The 23,970-nt window shown below is 34.5% G+C and overlaps 2 protein-coding genes across 2 annotated transcripts; one reads left to right on the forward strand and one right to left on the reverse strand.

Annotated features, from left to right (window-relative positions):
• Positions 1–6,094: 6,094 nt before the first annotated feature.
• Positions 6,095–10,548, reverse strand: LOC108227913 (protein disulfide-isomerase). Its single transcript, XM_017403304.2, has 11 exons — positions 10,267–10,548; positions 9,458–9,488; positions 9,077–9,364; positions 8,801–8,989; positions 8,589–8,714; positions 8,071–8,208; positions 7,823–7,942; positions 7,521–7,638; positions 6,842–6,954; positions 6,497–6,730; positions 6,095–6,262 (listed from the first exon to the last, which is right to left on the reverse strand). The coding sequence occupies exons 1-10, from the start codon at positions 10,461–10,463 to the stop codon at positions 6,506–6,508; spliced, it is 1,545 nt and encodes a 514-aa protein (XP_017258793.1). The 5' UTR covers positions 10,464–10,548; the 3' UTR covers positions 6,095–6,262; positions 6,497–6,505.
• A 7,191-nt stretch (positions 10,549–17,739) lies between these two features.
• On the forward strand, positions 17,740–23,221 carry LOC108226359 (fatty acid amide hydrolase). The gene is made up of 20 exons (XM_017401302.2): positions 17,740–18,264; positions 18,692–18,801; positions 19,064–19,124; positions 19,311–19,495; positions 19,710–19,839; positions 19,936–20,013; positions 20,095–20,242; positions 20,346–20,458; positions 20,660–20,735; positions 20,836–20,907; positions 21,019–21,070; positions 21,207–21,281; positions 21,443–21,523; positions 21,700–21,803; positions 21,890–21,982; positions 22,091–22,159; positions 22,233–22,297; positions 22,460–22,521; positions 22,638–22,733; positions 22,905–23,221. Exons 1-20 carry the CDS (start codon positions 18,171–18,173, stop codon positions 22,992–22,994), a joined length of 1,854 nt encoding a protein of 617 aa, XP_017256791.1. The 5' UTR covers positions 17,740–18,170; the 3' UTR covers positions 22,995–23,221.
• The last annotated feature ends 749 nt before the right edge of the window (positions 23,222–23,970 follow it).

Here is a 23,970-nt window from a genome sequence, read left to right on the forward strand (position 1 = left end):
GAGTCCTTTAGGTAGTGATGATAATGTGCATCAATTGCGAGCTCACGACGTCGTGTTAGCGTTTAAGGAGTGGTTTAGGAGTAGGGAGAGGTATGTTAGGCCTTCGATGGATCGAATTTATGTGATTTTGAAGAATACTGATGATGCGGTTGTGATTGATTCGGAGCTTATGAAGCTTGATTTGAGGTTGAATGAGAGGTTTGTGTTGGATGTGTTGAGTTGCGGGGAGGATGTTTTGTCGTGTTTGAAGTTTTTTGATTGGGCGGGGAGGCAACGGGGGTTTGAGCATACAAGGGCGACGTTTTATGCTATTTTTAAGATTTTGAGTAAGGCGAAGTTGATGACTTTGATGACGGATTTTTTGGATAGTTATAGGAGGCAGAGCGGGGTTTGTAAGACGAGGTTCTATAATACGTTGGTTATGGGGTATGCGGTTGCGGGGAAGCCGGATGTTGCGTTGAGGTTGTTTGCGAAAATGAGGTTTCATGGGATGGATTTGGATGAGTATTGTTATCATGTGCTGTTGAATGCGTTGGCTGAGCAGGGGTGTTTTGATGCATTTGATATGGTTGCTAAGCAGATTGTGTTTAGGGGGTACCAGAATAATGTTACACATGCGGTTTTGGTGAAAGGCTTGTGTAAGAAGAAGGAGTGGGATAGGGCGGAGAGTTATACAAGGGATTTGGTGACGAGTGGGACGGGGTTGAGTGAGGCGGTGATCGGGACTTTAGTGGCGGGTCTCTGTAGGGATAAAATGTTTGAGAGAGCGGCAGAGGTGGTTGAAGAATTCGGGGGGAGTAAGGTGCCTTTGCAGGCTGCTTATAATATGTGGATTAGAGAACTTGTTCGAGCTGGGGAGTTGGAAGGGGCTCTGGAGATCTTGAAGAAAATGAAGGGGATGGATGGACCTGATGTGTTCCGTTACAACATGTTGATAAACAAACTTTTAAAGAAGAATCGACTTGTGGAGGTTTATGATTTGTTGATGGAAATGATGGAGAAACAGTTATGTCCGAATGAGGAGACGATGAATTCTGTACTGTGCCTCTTTTGCAAGGCTGGGATGGTTGACGATGCAGTACATTTGTATGATTCAAAGGTGGAGTTTGGGTTGTCTACGAGTAATACGACGCATAATTTCCTTATAAGTACTTTATGTGCTGAAGGGAATACCAATGAAGCATACAGAGTTTTAAGGAACTCTCTTACTCAAGGTTATTTACCAGGGCAGAACTCCTTCTCTATTGTTTCTGATGCTCTTTGCCGAGAGGGTAAAGTTGATGAAATGAAAGACTTGGTTCTTCTAGCTCTTGAGCGAAATTTCGCGCCCTCTAGTTCTATATACAACAAAGTCATATCAGCTATGAGCAAGAACAACAGAGTGGAAGATGGTTATATGCTTCATGGGCAGCTCAACCAATTAAATAAAGTGACTAGTAGGCATGCGTACATGAGCTTGATAGATGCTTTTAAAAAGATGAATAGGGGAGATATTGCAGTTAGATTACTCATAGAGATGCAGGAAAAAGGCCATGACCCGACACCCACAACATTTAAACATGTCATTGAGCTTCTATTTGATATGGAAAATCCAGAGCAGAAATTTCTCAGAATGTTGGAGATTCAACTCTCCCGTCAGGGGCAGAATCGTCATGTTTACAGGATGTTTATTTTTGCAGCTGGACATGCCAGAAAACCTGATCTGGCTAGGGCAGTGTATGACATGATGTCAGCTAGTAATATTCCTCCTGATGTGAAGACAAATACTCATATGCTTTTGAGCTATCTTAAGAATGAAAGGACTGCTTCCGCTGTCAAATTATTTAATGAATTGAAAGTAGAAGGGAAGGCTGGGAAAAAGTTGGGTCAATGCTTGATTATTGGTCTTTGCAGGATGAATAAGGTAGAAATGGCATTGAGCTATGTTGAGGAAATGAGGAGAAACAAAGAAACACCCAGTCTGCGATGTTATGAGGAGCTTGTGCTAGTCCTTTGCAATAACAGTAAATATGATGAAGTGGTAAATATTGTGGATGACACAATCAGAGATGGAAGACCTCTTTCAACTTTTATCGGTAATTTGCTCCTGTTACATTCTTTCAAGGCTGAAAATCTCTATTATTACTGGATTCGATCAAGACATAACACCACCAGTTTCAGTTGGGCACTTGGTGGGCTGATTCGTGCATTTTCCCCTTACATCAGTGATGTTCCAGATATCGAGGACTTGGAAGAAGTTACTCAGCAGTTGTTTCCACTGGACACCTTCACCTACAATTTATTAATTAGAAGGGTAATTATGGCTAAAAGAATACCCAGTGGTCGCAGAATGGAAAATGCTTGCACATTATTTAGGAGGTTACGTCAGAAAGGGCTTGAGCCCAATAGAATGACTTATGATTGTATAGTACATGGTTTTGCCAAGTTCGGTATGGAATCTGAAGCTAGAAGATGGTCAGAAGAGATGATGAGGAGAGGGTTTGAACACACAAGCTGTACTAAATTATTACTTTGACACATCTTTGTCAAACAATATATTACAAGGAACAGGTGGAGAACATACATATTTTTTATAACATTCTGTAAACTTTTTGATCTAGTATCTTGTACCGGTGATTTTGAAGCTTTGCATCACCTAGAAGTGGTAATAACAAAGTAATTTTTTTTTTGGAGTCCTTTTCGCCTAATATTTTCGCTAATGTTGTGTACATGCTTGTGTCTAGAACGGATGAAACCAGGATTGTTGTGTAGTTATATGTAATTGTTAGGTGGTATAGTATAATTATTAGTAATTAAGAAGTTTGGATCTTTTTCCTGTCCTCATGTCCTGTAATAGCTTCGTTTTGATTTCTTTTTGGTTGAACAGTAGGATGGTGATTCGTATAATAATTGCAATCTAACAAATCAGTAAATCAAATACATTCCATGACGTTGCAAAACTGTTTGGCACTGTCTAAATGATCTGAAAAGGCATTGAGACCTCCTATCTTTCTGGACTAGAATTCTCTGATTGTAATTATAGTTTTGTTTGACATGATCTGAACAATATCGTAGTCACGGTGGCATGTGTTGTGCGCTTATTTATGTTGTATTTTATGTTTTAGTTAGTATATAATAGCTCTGGTCAGCTGTTACTTGCAGATATATATTTTGAATTATAAGACCGTGATTCTCTTATAAAAATCTTCTATACATTGAAACAATTCATAACACACAGTACAGAAGATGTTTCTTGAGTGGCTTTCCACCTGGCAGCACTCATTGTTCTGTATATGTTTCTATCATCTTCCGTGCTTCTCCGGAGTTTGTATAAGTTCTTGTTTGAAAATTTCCTGCAATAAAAATAATGATTACATTAGTTTGTTTTTGCTCTCATCAGAAAATAATTGTATTGTTCCAAGTGTCTGTTCTATTGCAGATTCCAATGAGTGTGATCATTCCATTGACACAGCATGCAGCCTGACTTCAATTTGTAAGCAGGATCCCTGATTAATCTTAAGGAGCTGGTGTGCTTCAACTTTGTGATAGTATATGCAAGTACCACTTTCCTTCTTTCTCTTGTTGTAGTATATGCAATTTTTCTAAAGTAACAACTCAAATATGAAACGTGAAGCTTTTCTAATCAATGTATGATGTATCCTATGTATTCTTGTATTCTGCATATGAGTTTACGTTTTCTGAATTAATTTATCCTTGTAAGCAGATTTGGAATGTCATTTAATTTAACTGTTTTTGCCAGTAACTAGAGAAACAATAATCCATGTTGTGAGTTTATGATATCGTCATTTCATTATTTAATTTGCATTGTACTGCCTGCTAGTCTTCTACTCATAACTAGACACATGTACAGTATATATATATTTTTTTTTTATGTATATGCTTAAAAAGATTGGCCATATCGTTACATTGTAGTTGCTGAAATAATTTTTAATATGGGTCATGTTCTTCTTAGAACCCATAGAACCTTTTAGTATTAATAAGGGTTCTGCAACATAACTGTACATGTAAAAAGTGTCGTGTTTATGTATTATATTTTTAAAAAAATTCTGAACATACACAACGATGCAAAAAACATGCATTTAGATTTGGATCCTGGAAACCTATTTAAAATTTAGGGTTCTGTAGCAGAACGTTAGTGGTTCTAAGGTTCCATTTTAAAGATTGGTTCCCTCTTAAGCGCGACCCTACGCACACATGTGTGTGTGTGTGTGTGTGTGTTGGGCATGATTTTAATGAGAACACAAAAAAATTGGAGAACGCTGAGGACACATATGAATGGTCCAGATTTTTTTATCTGAATTTTAAAAACTGATACATATGGGCAGTTTTTCTGAGTAAACCATATTCAAATTTTAGAATTCACCGAAAGAAGAGTGCACATCAAATACATTTCTCCCACATCTCTATGTAATATATGGCACTACAATACTATTATGTCATTCTGGATTGATCATTCTGTTGTTCCATGTATTATGTTACGTTATTGTTCTGCATGTGAACAATTGATTTTTCCATTATTTATACATGTATAATTATCATGTAAAAGTTAGTTGTTCATATGTCGAATTATAGAGTGAAATTGATTGATTATATGCAGATTAATACTCTAAAATATAATGCTTATTGTTCATGATTTTCGTTTATTTTAGTGTCGTGTTACATCAGGGTAATAGGTACAAAAATTGATTGTTTACATGCATACACACATACACACAAATGTTGTGGCCTTAGTTCCCCATTTTTAGTAATTTATATTTGATTCTCATAATATTATTGGTATGTGTTTGTTTTTTGCATTTGCATGGAACGATGGAAATAAGTAAATAAGTTGATGCAAGAGATGATGACAAGTAGCTCTTCAAAAAAAAGAAAGAAAAGAAAAAAGGGTGAGGAAATAAGCTGTGCACTAGATTGTATAAATGGTCTTTTGAAGGGTTGACCACATATCTAAAATTTGGTTTTTTGTCCGAAAGATAAAAATTCATGTTATTTTTTATTCAGGATTTTTTTTTATAAAAATATTGTTTTTGTTATATGATCAAAGCCGAAAGGAAATATTGTTTAGACATCTGTAGTGGAATTTGCTATGACTTTAAAGGCGGAATCTACTTGAGAATTTGAAGTTCCAGTACAAACAAGGCAGCAGAGTTACTCCGGATCCGAGTAATTTTTTGACTAATATGGCTCTGAAGCTCAGCTTTTTACAGAGTTTTTACATCTGTCTGTAAGCATCATCTGTAATGCCTAACGAAATATTGAATAAATCTGTATGTAATTAGATTTGACTATTTTAGCAGTGTTTTCAAAATCTTTGATTAATTCTTAAAAAGTATTTTATCATTTTACAGACTATATTCAGATTTGATTAAAAATCTCTGATAAATTCCTGATAAATCCTGAATCGGCAATTCAATCGATTAGTTCCGATTCCTAATTTCTGTAATCATGATTTTCATATATAAATCCAAGTATTTTACATTCAAACTACTAAATTGATACTTGCATGAATAGTGAACAATTCAACTCATTTATGATAATTTGCATAACTTGTGATAAATGGAGCTTCTCAAATTTAGTAGAGTAATAATTTAACTCCTTTACAATTTGCAAGTGAATTTACATTACCCGCGATAGATCGAGCTCCTCAAATTAGGTAGAGCATAATTTTCGTAATTTATCATAGTTTGCATCAGTTGTGATAGTTTGCCTCACTTGTGATAACTCGAGTCTTTAAATGAAGCAAAACATAATTTAACTCATTTATCATTTGCAAATGAATATAGAGCATAACTTAACTAATCTATCACAATTTGTATCACTCGCGGTAGTCGAGCTTCTCAAAGGAGGAAGCATCTCCTAAAAGCTCTTATATCATTCCTTTATATATAATAATAATAATAATATATATAGTACATAATTCTTGATTCAATCAGAAAACGCGACAACTTCAAATTAATATAACAATGCAATCAGACACTACTTAAACCAAAACTAATACGTTTAATTAATGCAATTAGACATTACTATACGTTTAACGTTACGGCAAAAAGGAAGAACCGACGTTAGGCATTACGGCGAAAGAAAGGCAAAAAACTAACCAAAGTGATGTGTATTAAATTAAGGCTAATACCATTACAAAAAGTTACAAGGCTTACTACATTATTTCATCAAGGGAAAAGAAATACATTCTACTGAACTCTAAATATCTTAATCCTTCATGTTGCGCTATGTTCTTCCTCTGTTTCACCTCATCAAGGTATAACTGCATTATCCAAAAGAAAAAAAACAGTTATCATATATTGTGACAAATTGGTCAAATTCCTCAAGTAACAGAACAATTGAGCATCTTAACCATTCCCCGCAATTTTAACAGTGTATCAGTGTATTTCTTAGTGAGAGGGTGCGGTATTATTCAACTTCTGGTAGCTAATCACAAAGGTAATAATAATGCAGTAATTTTCATTAGTAAACGAATGTTGCAATATTTGAAACTCACTTGCATTCTTCATAGCTCATCTCTCGGAGACTCTGATTTAGCAGCTGACTCTTCTGATTTAACTGAGACTGGCTTGGCATTGGTATCCCTATTCTTTTGGATGAATTCAATAAAGTCATCTTTTGTTCTATCTCCTTCGTATGGCACCACTGTTCCACTTGCTGACCTGAAGTACAAAGTGGGGAAGCCCTGAACATCAAAAACTTCACTGGGAACATCGTTTGTCGTCGCATCCTACAAAGGCAAGAAAGAATTGCATATCAGGAAGTGATGATTGGATGGAGACTAGAGTAGGCAATCACTGTTAAGCAGCTAAATAAGCTTCAGTGCAGAAGGCAAGCTTACGAATTTCGCAATTATAACATCAGCGTCATTTTCAAAAGAGACCGCAACTTCATCCAATATAGGAGCCAGTTTTTTGCAGTGTCCGCACCAAGGTGCATAGAACTCTATCAGAACTGCAAAATTTTCATAAAATATAATTATTGATATTTGTAAGAACATAGAAACAGTAAAAAGGTAAGTTTCAATGCACATAAAATTTAAATACGGAGTAGATCTATACAAATGGCAAGGCAAGTAAAATAAAAAGGAGAAGAAAAAGTGAATTGAGCAAAAAATAAAATAAAACATACAACTGTCAGCAAGCCAGAGGTGGTGTATAATGGTATTGGTCAATACCAATTTTATAACTCAAAACTATTTGGAAGGGATTCAGAAAAAGATCAGGTTAAGACAGTATACATGTGCTATAGCAAAAATATTTTTTCTGCACCAACTTGAACTTGAAGCTGACTTGGAAAGATATTGATGATGATATGCGAAAAACTTGATAAGGGTAAAAAAGCAAGTATGGGACACTAAACATCAACTACAGGTAGACATGTTTTGGAAACAATCATAAAAAATACCGGGAACAGCCAGCTCCAGGGTCTTAGGCACAAGCTCAATTTATATCTCATAAAAAATGGTAACGAGAGAAAAAAGAAGGCACGCAACGATGATATATCCACAAAACACATACCATTCTTTCCGGAGTTAAAAACCACATCTTGAATGCTGTCACGAACAACCACCTTCACAGGTTCATTGTTAACTTCAGGGATAGGATCTGACTTCACATATGGCTTCAGTTTTCCATCCTAGAATGTTGGTGCAGTTGTTGGATAAGCAAGAATAAAATATAAAACATGGCAGAGAAACAGATAAATTGACCCAAGACAAAAAAGCTTCTGCTCAAGGATAGAGCAGTTGGACAATAAAAGATGACAGACACCCTTTTTGCCCTAAAAAGGAGGAACATATAACTATGAAACTAAGACATACCATGTATTCCTTCAACCAGGGTGCAATTTGATCAGCTTCCACATTTCCTTTGAGATATTTCTGACTATCACTAGTCTGTACAAGAATGACAGGTGCCTGATCTTCACTCAGCCCAAAATACTGCTAGTTCAAAAACAACAATAGCATGTCACTTTATATATCCAGTCAAAAATGCTAATCAGGTACAAGGTTGGTGATTATGGGGCAGGGGGAGTACAAAGCTGAAAAATCGATAATGAGCTAATGACCTGGAAAGCGCCTTTACTGGCCTCAAGATCACCCAAAAGAAAGTTTAGTCCCTTTCCTTTGTAGAGAACAGCAACATCATTATAATTTTTCTTGAAATCATCAAACTTGTCTGTACTGAAGTTCAAAAATAGCATTGCCTGCAGCACAAAAAATGAAATTTTAAGTGAACTCTGCAATTAAGAAAACAACAAACCTCAAGATGTAACAAGTTAAACACATATGTACATAGATGTATTCACATATGTGCATGGGCTCTTGTGTGTGGCTTCGCATTTTTACCAGTTTCTCTTCTTAAGAGATTAAATAAGCATCCCCCAACTAGTTTGGCAGAAGCAGGCAACTAGGTTTCATATCCATAAACCAATATTACCATATACATTACTCTTAGTGTTGAAGTATATATCCAAATGTCCGTGTGCTGTTTTACCTAAATTTTGTCCCAAGATAGGAAGGTGCAAAGACTAAAGATTGCAAAACTTTATGTCATCTTACTGCAGAAAGCTGAAAATGGATGTACCTTGGCATCAGGGCTGTCAAAGAATTTGACGAGGAATGGATGGTTACTTGGGTCTTGGTTGAAAAGAGTCACAGTGGGCACACCACTTTCTGCGATAAACTTCTCCATAGCATCAACATGGAAATCCTGCAAGCTCAAAAGTAACGATTAGTTTTAAGAATGGGATTATACAGCTTTTATAAGTCTTCAAATTTAAGGGATTAGTGTAAAACCTGAGAATCAACAAAGAGTTCATCAAATGGCTTGAGCAACCTAAGTGTTGGTTTGCTGATTGAGGAATCACCCTTGGGAATGAATTTGGCATCCACAGTGTGACCAAAGTCATAGTCAGAACGCAATTTCTCAGCTAGCGCAGTGAAGTTTTCAAATTCCTCACCTGACAGGACCGGAAACAGCCCAATCTAGAACAAAACGCTCGCTTCAATTATACCAGAATAACAGGGATGAATCAAATAAAGATAAAGATAATAACCACGAGGAGCGCTTACAAGGGTGATCTTTTTTTCATCGATAAGACTGCTGGCATCTTCAGCAGATTTGATCTCGGCAGAGGCAGGTCCCACTTGTTTCTTCAAATAAGAAACTATGCCTTCAGCTTCACGAGGACCCTTGTATTCTTGTGACAGTTTCCCTCCATTTCTTAAAATCTTAAGAGTGGGGAAACCTTGAACACCGAATTGAGTTGCAAGCTCCTTGTTTGCTTCCTCATTTGCATCAACTTTTGCTAGAACGATCGCAGGGTCATGACTGCTCAACACTGATGCAGCTTTCTCATACTACAAATCAAACAAAAACATCAGGCAAATCATCACAAAACGTATTACATAAATAAAAGGTGACTGCCCTTCATTCAAGATTCGAAATCATACCTCCGGGGCAAGACTTTTACAATGTCCACACCTGTAATTAAGAGAGAAAACATCAAGATTTAACATTAATATGATTGTCAAACATAGCAGATGTTGAATCTAATCTCAACTGAACAAACCTGGTGATCAAGTGATAGTTAAAAGCAAAGTGAAAATATAATTAAGCTGAACAAGATTTATTAGCCTACATCTCATTTATTAACCCCAAGTATTCAAAGACCAAGTAACTGAAGCTTTATCAATTAATAACAGTCGTTTTCCAAAAACAATTTTTAAATCACATCTGACCATTCTCTTAAAAAGAATTATTTACCCAAACAAAAAAAAACATAATCAAATACAACCAGCTATCTACATAATTCTACCTAACTTTTTAGTAGTTAGTAGTACTGTATGAATTTTGAGATATCAATGGGCCCGACTAAAGGGTGTAAAAGAAAAATATATATGTTAAATTTTATTTTTTTAAAAAGGAAAAACCACATGTTCCAAAACAATTTTTTCTAAAATATCAATAAAAAAATCCAGATCTATAAACAATTAACAAATGCAAAAAAAAAAAAAACCTCGACATTAAACACACCATCATGCTATCAAAACACAATCACATAAATCACATAATTCCTCGGATTCTGGATTCGACTATAATCAAGATTATAAGCTTTTATTCAAGAACAGAGATTGCATAAATCACATAATTCATCGGATTCTGGATTCGACTCTCGCTCATAATCAAGATTATAAGCTTTTATTCAAGAACAGATCTAAATAATCAAAACTAACAAAAATCAAACACAAGAAAAACTCACCAAGGAGCGTAGAATTCCACAACGATAAACTCATGCTTCCCGACAATCTCGCTGAAATTGGAATGATCCAGAGTCAACACATGGTCAACCACGCTCTCCTTGCTCTCCTCCTCGGCCGAGCAAATCGATCCGCTCAATAAAGCCAGGCTCATCAGCACTACAAAGCCGCTTATCACAACCCTAGACCTAGCCGCCATTGCTGCAAGAACTCAAGAACACACCGTGAGTGTGTGTGTTTGTGTGTGTGTTGAAGAGGAAGAGAAGTCTGTGTTCACGGGTCTGAAAGACGAGGATGTTTTCTTATAGGGGGAGATGTGGGATGGCGTGTCATGAGGAGTGACGTGGCGGGCGGTTACTGGCTGGGCCAGCACATGAGTTAGGATTTTGTAACGTTCGGAGGGTAGTTTGGTAATTTCGTGTGGTGTAGTTTAATTAGGGGTTTATCTCGGGTTTTAAATGAAATTATTAGGTTTATTTATGAATTTAATACGTTTCGACCCGTGTTTAAAACCAAAAATTTATCAATTTTGATTTAATAAAAAATTTTAGGTAATAAAAAATTTAAAACAAATTATTAATATTGAATATTTTTTTTAAAAATATCTGAGCATATAGATTGGTCTCTTTTTTATTTTTTATAATTAATTTTGATTTTTATAACGGAAATCATTTCCTAAACGTGTGAGCGAGGAATTGTCATAACAATTCAAAATTATATTTATATCAAAGATATTTAAGTATTAAAATTAAAATGTACTTAAAGTGGAAATTGATTTTGAAGTGTATTTATTTATATAGAAGTAGTCCAAGACTCCAAGATCTAGAACATGGGTGATATGTTAAAATTTAGAATTTTGTAGAGAGACGTGAATTGAAATGGCTTGATGTTGACTGTCCTTATTTTTGTAGTATAAATAAATAAATAAAATAAGAATTAAGAATTCTGCAAAACTAAAAGCTGGGGCCCTCTAGTTTGGTTTATGATTCTCTCTTGTAACCTCCCTATTCTGATATTTTTTAATCTAGGTTGTAAATCGTCTATGCCGAAAATGACTTCGGTTACGTACGAAGTCATTGAAACCGGATCCCAATTCCCCGCGAATGCAATATTTGACTTTCATTCGAAATTTTATAAATATTGATTTTTGGGAAATCTATAAAACTACCTACCTTTTCTTTTATTGTTTTCAAAAATACTACCTTCCAGAATTATTTTTAAAAATACCTTTTCATAAAAAAAAAATTCAAAAATACTGTTTGCAACTTTTGCAACTTCATCTGCAACTCCAGGCGGCGCCAGCCGTGTTGCAACCTGATTTCAAGTTCCAGTTTTCAAATATCATTTTCGACCTCATTTTCGGAATCGATATATATATATATATATATATAGAGAGTCTTACTCTAATAGAAACCTCCTTATTCTAGAAACTAAAAACCAAGCTGGAATATCACTAAATCCTAAAGAAAATATCACTAAATTCATAAACAACCCCATCTCCATCTCCATCTTCACCAACCCCACCTTCATCTTCACCAACCCCACCTCCACATCCGCCACTGCCACCACCTTCGTCGTCGCCTCTTCCATAACCACCACCACCTCATTGCCGCCCGCCCCCTCCATATCCACCACCTCCATCTCCACCTCCATTATTTCTCTAACAACACAATTTCCACCTCCATCTTCACCATCCCCATCTTGGTTGCTACTTCAACCTCCTTCAGCCCTGTTCATACTTCTTTCTCCACCTCGGCTCAACTTCAAAACGTGGCGGAGCCGCCACTATTCCGGCAACGCTCTAACCCCCTACTTCAAGCCGCCCAAACCTCCGCTACAATCATCCTTCCTCCATCTCCACCTTCACCTCCACCATCTCCACCACCGTCACCATCATCTGAATCGAAAACGTGAACAGATCTGGAGATTCAGAGCAGTTTATGTAACAAATCTAGAGATTCTGGGCTGTTTCTGCAAGTTTTCACTAATTCTTACAACGCATATCACTAAATCCTAAAGAGAATATCACTAAATAGTACTGAGAATATCACTAACTTGTATTGATTTCTAGTTTTCATTTTAAGAGTGGTTTCTATTTGATCATGAGCCTATATATATATATATATATATATATATATATATATATATATATATATATATATAGGGTCGAGTTCTAGGGAGACTCTTCGTATTGAGAGACCTAAGAGACTCCATCTGGACCATCCGTTAGTTAGTATTTTTATACTATCTTGAATACATCTCACAATGGCAATACGGTAATTATTCGTATTAATGGAGGCAATATTTTATATTTCAAATCTCTCTTAGCTGTGTATTTATGGAAGCTATTAATATGCTTTTATGTAGCGATTTAATGATCTTTTCTGATTCGGAAAGAATATTTTGTGCATTTTTGTATAGATTGAATAATCTTCTTATTTTTGGAAATGAGATATTGTGCTCTTATTTTTGAGATTGAATTATCTTTTCAGATTTGGAAAGAATATATTTACTCAATACTATAGCTTGGATCACTTTATATAGCAAACATGATAATATTAAAAATTAATAGAACACTTGCCAGAATAATATTAAAAGCACTCATATAAATTTCTTAAAGAACACTCATATAAATTTGTATTTGTCCTAGAAGATTATGTTATTTTCAAGAACACCTTAAGGAATCTTCTAATCAAATCTTGCCATCTTCAACCATCTTAATAAAACAAGATTTTTGAACGCGGAATTCTTTATCGCCCGTCTCAGGAACACCTTTACGAATCTTATGAAAATAATTAGTAGTGTAATATAAAAAAGGTATTAATTAGTGAGTAAAATATACTATAACGGTAACGAACGAATGAGATTTTCTACTTTAAATCAATAATACAGGATATTTTGCTGATACTACAAGTAGAACCTTATTGATATTATTATAATTTTTATTTTAATATTAAAAAAAATTATTCTTATCAGTGACATGAACACGTTATAAAATTTTCATATAAATAAAAACGTTAAATCTTTAATAGAAACTTTTAAAAACTCTTTTCACCTTCCCGAAAACTCCAGATAAATTTTCTCACATTTTTAATAATAATAAATTTATGAAACATTAGTTTGAATCTCTATTGAAATATTTATTTATTTATATTTTTTAACATCAATATCTAAAATTTTATAAAAATATTGACAACTTTTAATTGATGGTAAAAGACATTGTTGATTTTATTATGTATTGAAAATTATTAAAACTAGGAATTAAACTTAAATTAAACAAAAAAATTTAATTCACAACACTGCCTTCAAGAACACATTAAGGAATCTCTCAATAATATCTTCCCACCTTTCAACCACTTTTCTATTTTATTAAAAATAATACAAGAGATTTAATCATGAAATTTTCATCATGTGTTCAAGGAACACCTTGAAAAATCTTGTAAAATTAAATTAATAATTTGATATGAAAAAAGTATAAATTAGTAAATAAAATATGGTAATAAATACAAGAGGTTTTGCAAATATTACTAGTAGAACTTTGTTGGTATCATTGTAATTTTAATTTTTTTAAATAATAATATGTAATTGTTCTTATTACCTTCACCAACAATTTATAGAATATTTCGTATAAATATTTATGAGCAATACAAATGTTGCTAGATCTCTTATTAGAACCTTAGTATTTGAGAACTCCATAATGAATCTCCATATTAATCACCTTAAAGAATCTCCTTAATGTAATTTTTTTTAAAAAAAACACGTATTTTTATTATATGACTACGTAACATCTTAAAGAATCTCTAAAAAAATATTTTATAATAAGATTCGTTTAAGTGTTTCACTCGCCTTATGAGAATATTTTATAATTGTGACTACTTCACATAATAATATTTAATAATGTGGATTTAAAATTTAAGATTCTCTTAGGTGTTTCGCTATGTATCTTTATTATAACAAATAAAAGAAGGACAATTAAATTAAAATATCAATATTTTATATTTTATATAATTTTTGTACGATACAATATATATTATGGTATATTTTAGATAAATTTAACTTGCATATTACATTATTAATCGTTTTGATATAAAATTTATGTATTTTTCCGATCAATATTATTATTTTTCAGTTTTATACTTTTTTTTTATATTTCTTTACATTTTCACTTATCTTATAAAAGACTTATTTTGGTGTTCAACCGTAAAAATTCATTTAAATATTATAGTATAAGCCTTAAAAAAAATTGTAGTACAATATTCAATTATGGGTCTACTTATGAACTCAACGGAGAACATTAATCGGAACACTAATACTCTCTTTGGTGTAACTTACAGAGACATATTTTGGATTCAATGACCATCTTAAGAACACGATCACTTAACTGAACAATTTAACTTTAGTCATGTCGCATCAACTTATTAGAAAATGGAACTGAAACAAATTATAAGGTAAGTAATCAATGACATTAATGAAGATATAAACTTTGTTAAGAAAATGATATATCCAAAATCTAAACCACTTAAAGATGGTAACGTATGTTATGCAGACAAGATTTATTGCAATCTTGTTAAATATGGTAATAGAAGATTTGTGTTTAATGTGTATGTAGAAATTGTATTATTTTCATTCCACATACTATCCTTATACTGTAAATCATGTATTAATTACCAAATACTTGTTCATATTCATGACCACAAGATTGAATAATATCCGACGGTTAGATATATGGTCTCTCGGGATATATGGTCTCTCGGGTCTCTCCCTGAGCACCGGTCTCTTTTGAACCTCCCCCTATATATATATATATATATATATATATATATATATATATATATATATATCGATTCCGAAAATGAGGTCGAAAATGACATTTGAAAACTGGAACTTGAAATCAGGATTTGTAATTGCATATATGGTTACATATGGTTGTATTCAGTTGCATATGGTTGCATTCAGTTGATTCTATTGTAATCTAATGGCCCCGCCAGGGGCACACCATACATCTGTTGTTACTTACAGTTTTCAGTTGCATTTAGTTGCAACTGAGGTTGCAAAAGTTGCAACTGCAGTTGCAACCTCATTTGCAACTTTTGCAACCTCATTTACAACTATATATAGTTTTCAGTTGCATTTAGTTGCAACTGAGGTTGCAAATGAAGTTGCAACTGCAGTTGCAACTTCATTTGCAACCTCATTTGCAACTTTTGCAACCTCATTTGCAACTTTTGCAACTTACAGTTTTCAGTTGAACTAGTTGCAATTGCAGTTGCAACAGTTGCACCTTTCCATTTTTATTTGCAACTTTTGCAACCTCATTTGCAACTTTTGCAAACTCATTTGCAACTTTTGCAACCTCATTTGCAACTTTTACGGCTACGCCGCCCAAGGTTGCAAATGAGGTTGCAAAAGTTGCAAATCGTATTTTTGAATTTTTTTTTTATGAAAAGGTATTTTTAAAAACAATGAAAAAGATGGTAGTATTTTAAAAAAAATAAGTTTACAGATGGGTATTTTTAAAAAGATCCCTAGATTTTTTTTGCAGCTTGTGTTCTGTGGAGGGTAAACAGGATAGAACGGAAATTTATAATCAAATCGGAGGGAATTCGGCTAGCAATAATTAGATTCGCAGATGGTAGATCAAACATCCAAGCAAAATGTAAGGAGATTTTAATAAATTTTATATAATTTATGCATTTTAATAGATTATATTTAATTTTATACGGATTCTTAATAAAAATATCACAGAATCGGTTAAAATGCACCAATCATATTTTAATGAATTTTAAATAATTACAATCAAATACCATCTTATTTTAAAATTTAATTTAAAATCTTATTGAATATCACCAAAATTTATAATATAATTTAAAATTTGATTAAATATCCATATTTTTGAAATATAGAGTTGAATATTCTAAAAATTCATAAATTAGAAAAAATTCTTTTGAAATTTCAATTGAATACACCAGCTCGGTCACAGACAAGTGTTTGTATATCTTGGAGATGTGTGAGGGTAGAAGAATGAAAAAAGGTTGGAGTACAATTTAAGCTCACAGAACTTGAATGTTCCGGTTTTCAACGTGAATCCAAAAAGCGGGATTTCGATTCTGGGTGAGTGTTAAAATATAATCTAAAATTTAGGTTTTTTAAATATTTTAAGATCTTAGATGAACTTGTTCTCAGCATTGTTGCCCTCCATGTTGGACATCTGATCTTAAAGTTGTGGTTTTGCTTTTAAATTTCGAGGTTGGAGATCATTTAAGGAAGGAGGAGGATGGTTTGAGCAAGGAACCAGTGATCGGATCAGGTTGCTCAAGCTCTGCGGACCATGTTGTTTAACCACTTGTCTTGAGTGGCGGTGATACGGAATCTTTGTCTTGTTGGCTGGATGCCTTCCGAATGCAAGGCAAGCAATCAGTGTGCTGGCAATTGTCCCGAATTTTGATCGGACTAACTTGTACCAAAGAATGAGCTTCACTTACGGAATTGATCAATTCACAGACAAATCTTAAACTATACTGAATGTCGTGGTTGAGATCCAAGTAAAATGCAGTGCCATGAGGCAATTGGTTACTGTCAGCAGAAGCGTGGCGCGCCCTTTTAAATCTTGCATTCGGATATCAGGCAGCTAAATATGCGTCTTTGCTGCATAATCTGACAGCATCGATGAAAGGTTTCTGCATTTATATATACTACATTATCTGATTTTAGTTTTTGCAGATGGTTTGAAACTGCAGAGTAGAAGTGTTAAATAGGTTTGCTTTGTGATTTGGCTCATTGGCTGGAGGATTTCATGCTAACAGTCATGCAGGCATGTGTTTGTACGTTATAAGGGCGGTCCTTAAGTTCACGGGGCCTAGTCAACACAGGGATTGTGCGCCTATAGCCAGGGTCATCCCGAGAATTAAATAATGAACATAGTACTAGAAACCAACTGTCCAGCTGCCTAACTATGACAAATTGGAACATCACATCCCAAACAAACAAAAAACTGCATCTTAATCTAAACCAGGCTGTTAGTATTATATTGTGTAATATGAATCCTGATCCCACTAATCCTTGTTTTAAGTATGTTCTACTTCAGTATAATACTGCTATTGGATATGATTCCAAAGTTACATGGGAAGCATCATATTGTATACAAAATCATCACATCAACACTATCATTCGTAGATAGAACACCGCCAGCACCACACGAAACATGGCCATAAACAATGAGACCATTAGCGGTAGTAAATCTTGAATACCGACTGATTTCGGGCCATAAATGACCTTTTTAGCGGTTGGTTATAGCCCTGTTTCTTGTAGTGGGGCGTAGGCTCAAATTAATATATGTAATTCTAATTTAAAAAAATATAAACAAACCACATTTTACGGTGCATTTTAAAGATGCACATCTCCATGTCAAGATATCGAGAACTTGAAAATCAATAAGACATGTGCGTGAATATTTAAATTTATGTAATTGGACGAATATATAATTTTGAATAGTTGGTGGGCATGTCACAGATCATAAGCTTCCCGGGAAAACTGAAAGCTTCTACTAATAAACAATCATCGTCATCATACCACATTCTTCTTTTGAAAACGACATTGCAATCCTGTTTGATTTCTTGTTGTTCTTTAAGTACTGTCATTCTGTTCTCTTTTGCTTTCATAAAATACCCAGTTCATTACTTGCTTCTCCTTTACAACTCTCTTGTTCATCCAACATCACCTTTATTTATGGTATTAATTTACAGAATATTATATGTTCTCATAATTTCTTAGACATCTCCGCCCATTTAAATCTCTCTATATATTAGCTTTTGTTGTTGCCTTGTAGTTGTTGGGTTAATATTTTGTGCTTCTTCTGCATAAGCACACATAAATATATTGAGAGATCAGAGTAGATTTGTTTGCGAATATGGGGTTTTGTAAAAGGGTGGTTTACAAGCCTGTTGCAGAAGTTGATGTTAGCTCCAGTAGTGATGAGGTTTATATCAGTGCCAATGTCAAGGGTATCAGCTTTCTGTTTTTCCCTTTTTCTTTGTTTTTTTATTGATGAATTTTTATTTTCAACTTTCGAGATTCCATAATTTTTTCAGAAGCAAAATACTAAGCTGCAGATCATTGGTAAATGTTTTTAATTTTAGCATCTTGTGCAAATGGATGACTTCTAATCAAATCAGACGTCGATATGAAGAAGCTACATTTTTTTAATTAAATCCGGGGATTTATTTTTCCTTGCACGGAAATTAGGACTTAATCTAGGGAATGATACTTAAAGTCTCGATTTTTCAGTCTGATGTAAACAAATTTTGTAACATATGAGCATAATGAGCATGACAAATGAAATTTTTGGGTGAATTCACTGTGCCAGGCATGTGTATATAGCTAAGTGACTGCTAATTTAGTCTTATCATACGCGTTATTTGTGTGTTATAGCTCCTCGGATGGCTGGACTTCTTGTCAAACTGTTTGTCTGGCTCTTGGAGCTGAGGATACTCAAACCCCTGTTACTATACATGTTGAAGAGAGAAAACCAAGTGCACAAGGTACTTTCATATCTTGAGGCTGTGATAACACTGGTGCTTCGCCATTATACTGCATTGCTATAGTTTCCTGGTCATTGCTCGTTAGATACTATGTAGTATCCTGTTTTTGCTAAACGCGGTTTAAAACATAATTCAGCCAGCCAAGTACACGTTCTACATAATTTACAGTTAAGTTAGATTGATGAAGATGATCAAATTATACTATCAGCTTAAGAATATGATATCATTACAGTATATTTATCGTGACCCGCCTTTGTTGCAGTTTGTCTCATTTGTGGAGTTGGAAGATCCCCCTCTATATGTCCCTTTGCACCCTTATGAAGGTAAATTTTCGCTTTTAAGTTTAATGTATTAAAATGGTCTTGCACAAGCCTCTACTTGTCTCTTGATTACTAAATCTGGACTTAACTGTTGATACATTATGGTATCAGAATGAGCTAAGATGATGGATGAATTTCTTGCTTAACTAGTGATAATTCTGTAATTATAAGGTTTACATTTCATGCCAGAGCACAGAGAACCAGAAACCAAGTATCTAGAATCCGGTCTCTCTCCTTCAGAACAAGTTCAACAGGCGACTGAATGTATAGAATTTTCAGAAAATATAGGGGAAAATGAAAAGATAAGTTTCAGGCACTGGACAATTTTGGACTATTCAAGAGCCTATTTATCTCGACAAATCACTCCCAACATGGTATGCCATTTTCTGTTAATACTACGTAATTATATCTGAATTGTCAAGTCTTTTACTTTGACAGGAATTTTGAAGCTCTGAATCTCAGTTATTGTTTTAAGGATTTCCTGTAGTTCTGCTTGATTTTCCTTTGAAGATTTTATTGGTTTAGACTTTATACTATAGGCTCAGTTCTTCAATCTTGTTGACAAGGCGTGTTTTGGTCATTCTATAGGTTGCAGATAAATTTATAGCATCTGTCCATCAGTCAAATGATCCTGCACTTCAAATGTCATTCTTTATCAGTTGTGATGATCAAGAAATTTTACGTCAAGCTAATGAGGCGACTCTTAGATATGAAAGAGGTATTTGCCACACTTCAATACTATATCTGCTTCAAGTAAAGGAAACACGACTCTTGTTATATAAAGAAACATTCACATTTACTGCAAATTCTGCAGGAGAACCGCTATCAGCTCTTGATGGAGTACCATTTGCTGTCAAAGATGAAATAGATTGTATGCCTTATCCAACTACAGGTAAGTCTTGTCGTAGTTCCTGGTAAGTTGTATTTTGTTATCACCATATCTTTAATATGAAGTGGACAATGATTTGGTTAGGTGGTACAAAGTGGTTGCACAAAGTACGACCTTGTACAGACGACGCTGACTGTGTTAAGCGCCTGAAGCTGTGCGGTGCAATTATTGTTGGAAAGACTAATATGCATGAGCTCGGGGCTGGAACAAGTGGCATAAATCCTCATTACGGGTAAGAACATGATTATTTTTGGAACTTGGCAATGCAAATACGGAATGTCTGGTTGATATCTGTTTGATATATATTGTTTCCCCTTTTTATTGGACTACTGAAGGGCCCCTCGAAATCCATATGATACCAATAAGATCACAGGAGGCTCTTCTAGTGGATCTGCTGCTGTAGTTTCTGCAGGATTATGCCCTGCTGCCCTTGGTGTTGATGGGGGAGGTACATAAAAAAAATTCTGTAATCTTAATTCCATGGTAACAGTCATTAATTCTATTGAGTCTCTAATTTTTAACTGGATATGAACTTAACCGAGTATTCTGCAGATGTATTATAAAGATGTCATGGTTACTGGTGTATCCGGATTGGCAATTGCTATAAAATTGTGAGTATGATTTTACTTGTTTCCTGTCATGGTCGCAGGATCTGTCCGAATTCCTGCTTCTCTATGTGGCGTAGTGGGGCTTAAGCCAACTTTCAGTCGTGTGTCACATTCTGGGTAAGTAGCCATTTCTGCTACTGTCCTATAAAGAAGTTGCCAAGTCATGACAGGTATTCTCCGTATTCTCTTATAATAACTTCTCATTTTCCGATTGCAGGGTCCTTCCCCTAAATTGGACAGTTGGGATGGTTGGTGTACTTGCAGGCACAGTTGAGGATGCTATGATAGTGTGAGTTCCCTAAAAATTGTTTTAACCTCTGTGACTTAAACTCTTAACAGTATGTTTAGTAAAGAAAATAGAGTAAAACATATCACAAAAGTCGATATTTGCCTTTTCCAGTTACTCAGCTATCAGCGGTCAGATCCTATCCCATCAACACGTTGAACAGAGGGTAAATCTTTTTTTTTCTCTCTCTCTTTCTGACCTTAATTTCATCGTACTGAACAATGTCAGTTAAATAATTTGTTGTTGCGCAATAGCATCAATTAAGTATATACTAATTCCAGTGCTTTCTTCTGAAACTACAGCATCCAGAAGTACATCTACCACTCCTAAACTCACCAAACTGCATGCCGAAAATCAAGCTGGCAAGATATGATAAGGTCTGCAATGTTTTGTCAGATTTCTTGCGCCTCGTGTGTCTTGCTTGGTTCAGTTTAGTGTGGACTTGTGTGGCAATTGCATAAAAATAGGTCTTAAGTGTGCTGAAAGTTTGTGTGTCTGAATTGCTCTTAACACAATGGTTTATCTTTTGTTTAATCAGTGGTTCAACGATTGTTCTTCTGACATAAAGCTTAGCTGCTCGAATGCTCTTGATCAGCTTCAGAAAATCTATGGATGGGAGGTACATATTATCATCCAGTGGCTTTAAAACTTTCAGTTCATACTAGATCTTATCGCCTAAAATACTAGGGAGTTCCCCTATTCGTCCCTAGATAGCATTTGCTAATGCTGAATTCTTTCAGCTGCAATAATCGGGTTCCAACTTGCTAATGGCTTTTTCTTGTGTGTGTTATAAAGACTGTAGACATAAATGTACCCGAGATAGAGTCAATGCGCCTGGCACATTACATAACCATTGGTTCAGAGTGTAATGCTTCACTTTCTCGCTATCTGGAAAAACTGTATGTTTTTTCATGCTCCAGGTTGTTAATTAGCTTAAGAACGAGGTGATTTAGTTGACGATGATCATCTGTACACTCCTCATCAGGGATATGGATGAAGTCGGGTGGGATGCAAGGGCAGCACTTTCTCTGTATGGTGCTTTTGACAGCAAGGAATATTTAAATGCTCAGAGAATCAGGTACTGATTCCTTGCAACCCGATTTTTTGTTTCCAATTCTACGCGCATTAAAGTGCATTATTAGGTAATGGAATCAAATCTCATCACATACCAACTATGCATCTGCAGGAACCGTCAGCTGCAGATTCACCAGAAGATATTCGATCAAGCAGATGTCATAGTTACTCCGACAACAGGGTACGTAGATCTACCTTTTAAACCTATCTACCTTCATAAAATCCAACCTTAAAATCAGTTGATGCTGTTACAGTGTAACAGCCTACACAATACAGGATGATGCTCAGAAGACTGGCGAACTAGACTATATAAATGGCGGTATGATATGCTTCGTTAAGTACATTATTTACATAACTTCTATGATCTTGGATTTTGTTAATTATAATCTGGCTAGCCTATATATTCCAACTGCATTGAACCTAATAATCCACGGATCATGCCAAACACTCCAAGATTTTGATTACATTGTTGTCGTTTCAGCTTCACTAGTACGCTACATGATAGCAGGAAATTTTCTGGGATTGCCTGCAGTTACTGTTCCTGTGAGTTGCAAAATTCACTTCAGATATATAGCTCACAAGTCACGAAAAAAAAAAATCACCTCTGGACCTTGTTCTTCTTCTTCTTTTGCTTAAAAATAAATATTTGTGCACCTCAGGTTGGATACGACAGAGATGGCTTGCCTATTGGTCTTCAGATCATCGGAAAACCTTGGTCAGAAGCTTCATTGATCTACATAGCTTACGCAGTCCAGGCAAGTCCTTTAACCATTATCATATCAATCCTTAAATAATCATGCAATTTTGATTCATGTACCAAGTATCAAAGCAAGATATATGTGTCATTTATATTACTTGCTGATCTTTTAATATGTCGATACAGTGACTGCAGGCATAACTAACTCGATTCTTTACTTCGTTTTTAGGGATTGTGTGCAGGGGAGTACAAGAAGCCTGAAGTGTACTATGATCTGCTTTCAGGCTTGAAGAAAGGCGAAACAACACAGCAAAACTAATTTAGAAGCTGTTTTGGCTATGTAAGTTTTGGACCATGGGATTTGAATCCAGTTACCGCCAAGAAGAATGGGTTTATCATGCAAACATGTACTATTATTTGAATCTCGTTCTCATTCCGGGATTCAAATCCCATGATCCAAACGAACCCATGATCTAGTCAATAATGAGGCGGATTGTAAGTACGATGATCCAATGAACTTACCATGATCCAGATGAGTTTTTCTCAGTTTTGAGTTTTTTTTGACAAATACAAGAAGATTTCATTAACTTGAATATAATACAGCCGGGATAAACGTCAACTGTCGTAATCGTCTAACACATGAAATTTAAAAAAAATTTGAAGTTAAAAACGAAATCAAAAACATCCCAAGCGATCCAAATTACACCAAACAGTGACATCGCAATTGGCTATATTACATAAAACTATTGTTAACCCAATGTTTAGAAACATTCCAGTGAGATCTAAACCAGAAAGGTTTGCTCTTTTGGGATGTCAATTTTACTAGCATTGCAGTGATTGACTGACGTATGCAAGTTAATTAGACATTTTGTGGCAAAATAAAATCTATCGCTGCCGCATTTAAAAAATAAAATAATCAAAACATAGGCTATAATCAATGATTGCTAACATGGTACCTGTAGAAAGCTCGATCATAAATATAATCACAGACTCCGTTCATCCTTAATTAGTTAAGCAGGATGATCAACTTGAAATTATATATAAATACACAATTGTGAAATAGCAAAATATTATCATCGTAAACTATATTAATATATCTTAAATGTAAATAATAGTTATACATAGACCTAATTAGCGTAATAATACGAAATAACAATTTTAGTAAATTAGCTTGATAGATAGTTGATTAAAATAATATAAAATTATTTAATAAAATTTACCAACCTATATTTCATATTTATAATTTTTTTATTTAAATTATTACAAATATAATAAATTTAATTTTTTTGTAAGAA

The sequence above is a fragment of the Daucus carota genome, chromosome 6, assembly GCF_001625215.2.
Source record: "Daucus carota subsp. sativus chromosome 6, DH1 v3.0, whole genome shotgun sequence".
Classification (NCBI taxonomy): Eukaryota; Viridiplantae; Streptophyta; class Magnoliopsida; order Apiales; family Apiaceae; genus Daucus; species Daucus carota.

Bases quoted from the DNA above. Each gene is read 5' to 3' on its own strand.
- LOC108227913 (XM_017403304.2), bottom strand. From the start codon at position 10,463: ATGGCGGCTAGGTCTAGGGTTGTGATAAGCGGCTTTGTAGTGCTGATG. The intron at 8,209-8,588 runs GTACATCCATTT...TTTGTGCTGCAG, and splicing joins TTGACAGCCCTGATGCCAAG to GCAATGCTATTTTTGAACTT. The intron at 6,731-6,841 runs GTAAGCTTGCCT...TTGCCTTTGTAG, and splicing joins ATGTTATAATTGCGAAATTC to GATGCGACGACAAACGATGT.
- LOC108226359 (XM_017401302.2), top strand. From the start codon at position 18,171: ATGGGGTTTTGTAAAAGGGTGGTTTACAAGCCTGTTGCAGAAGTTGAT. The intron at 21,282-21,442 runs GTCTGCAATGTT...TTGTTTAATCAG, and splicing joins AGCTGGCAAGATATGATAAG to TGGTTCAACGATTGTTCTTC. The intron at 22,298-22,459 runs GTATGATATGCT...TTGTCGTTTCAG, and splicing joins ACTAGACTATATAAATGGCG to CTTCACTAGTACGCTACATG.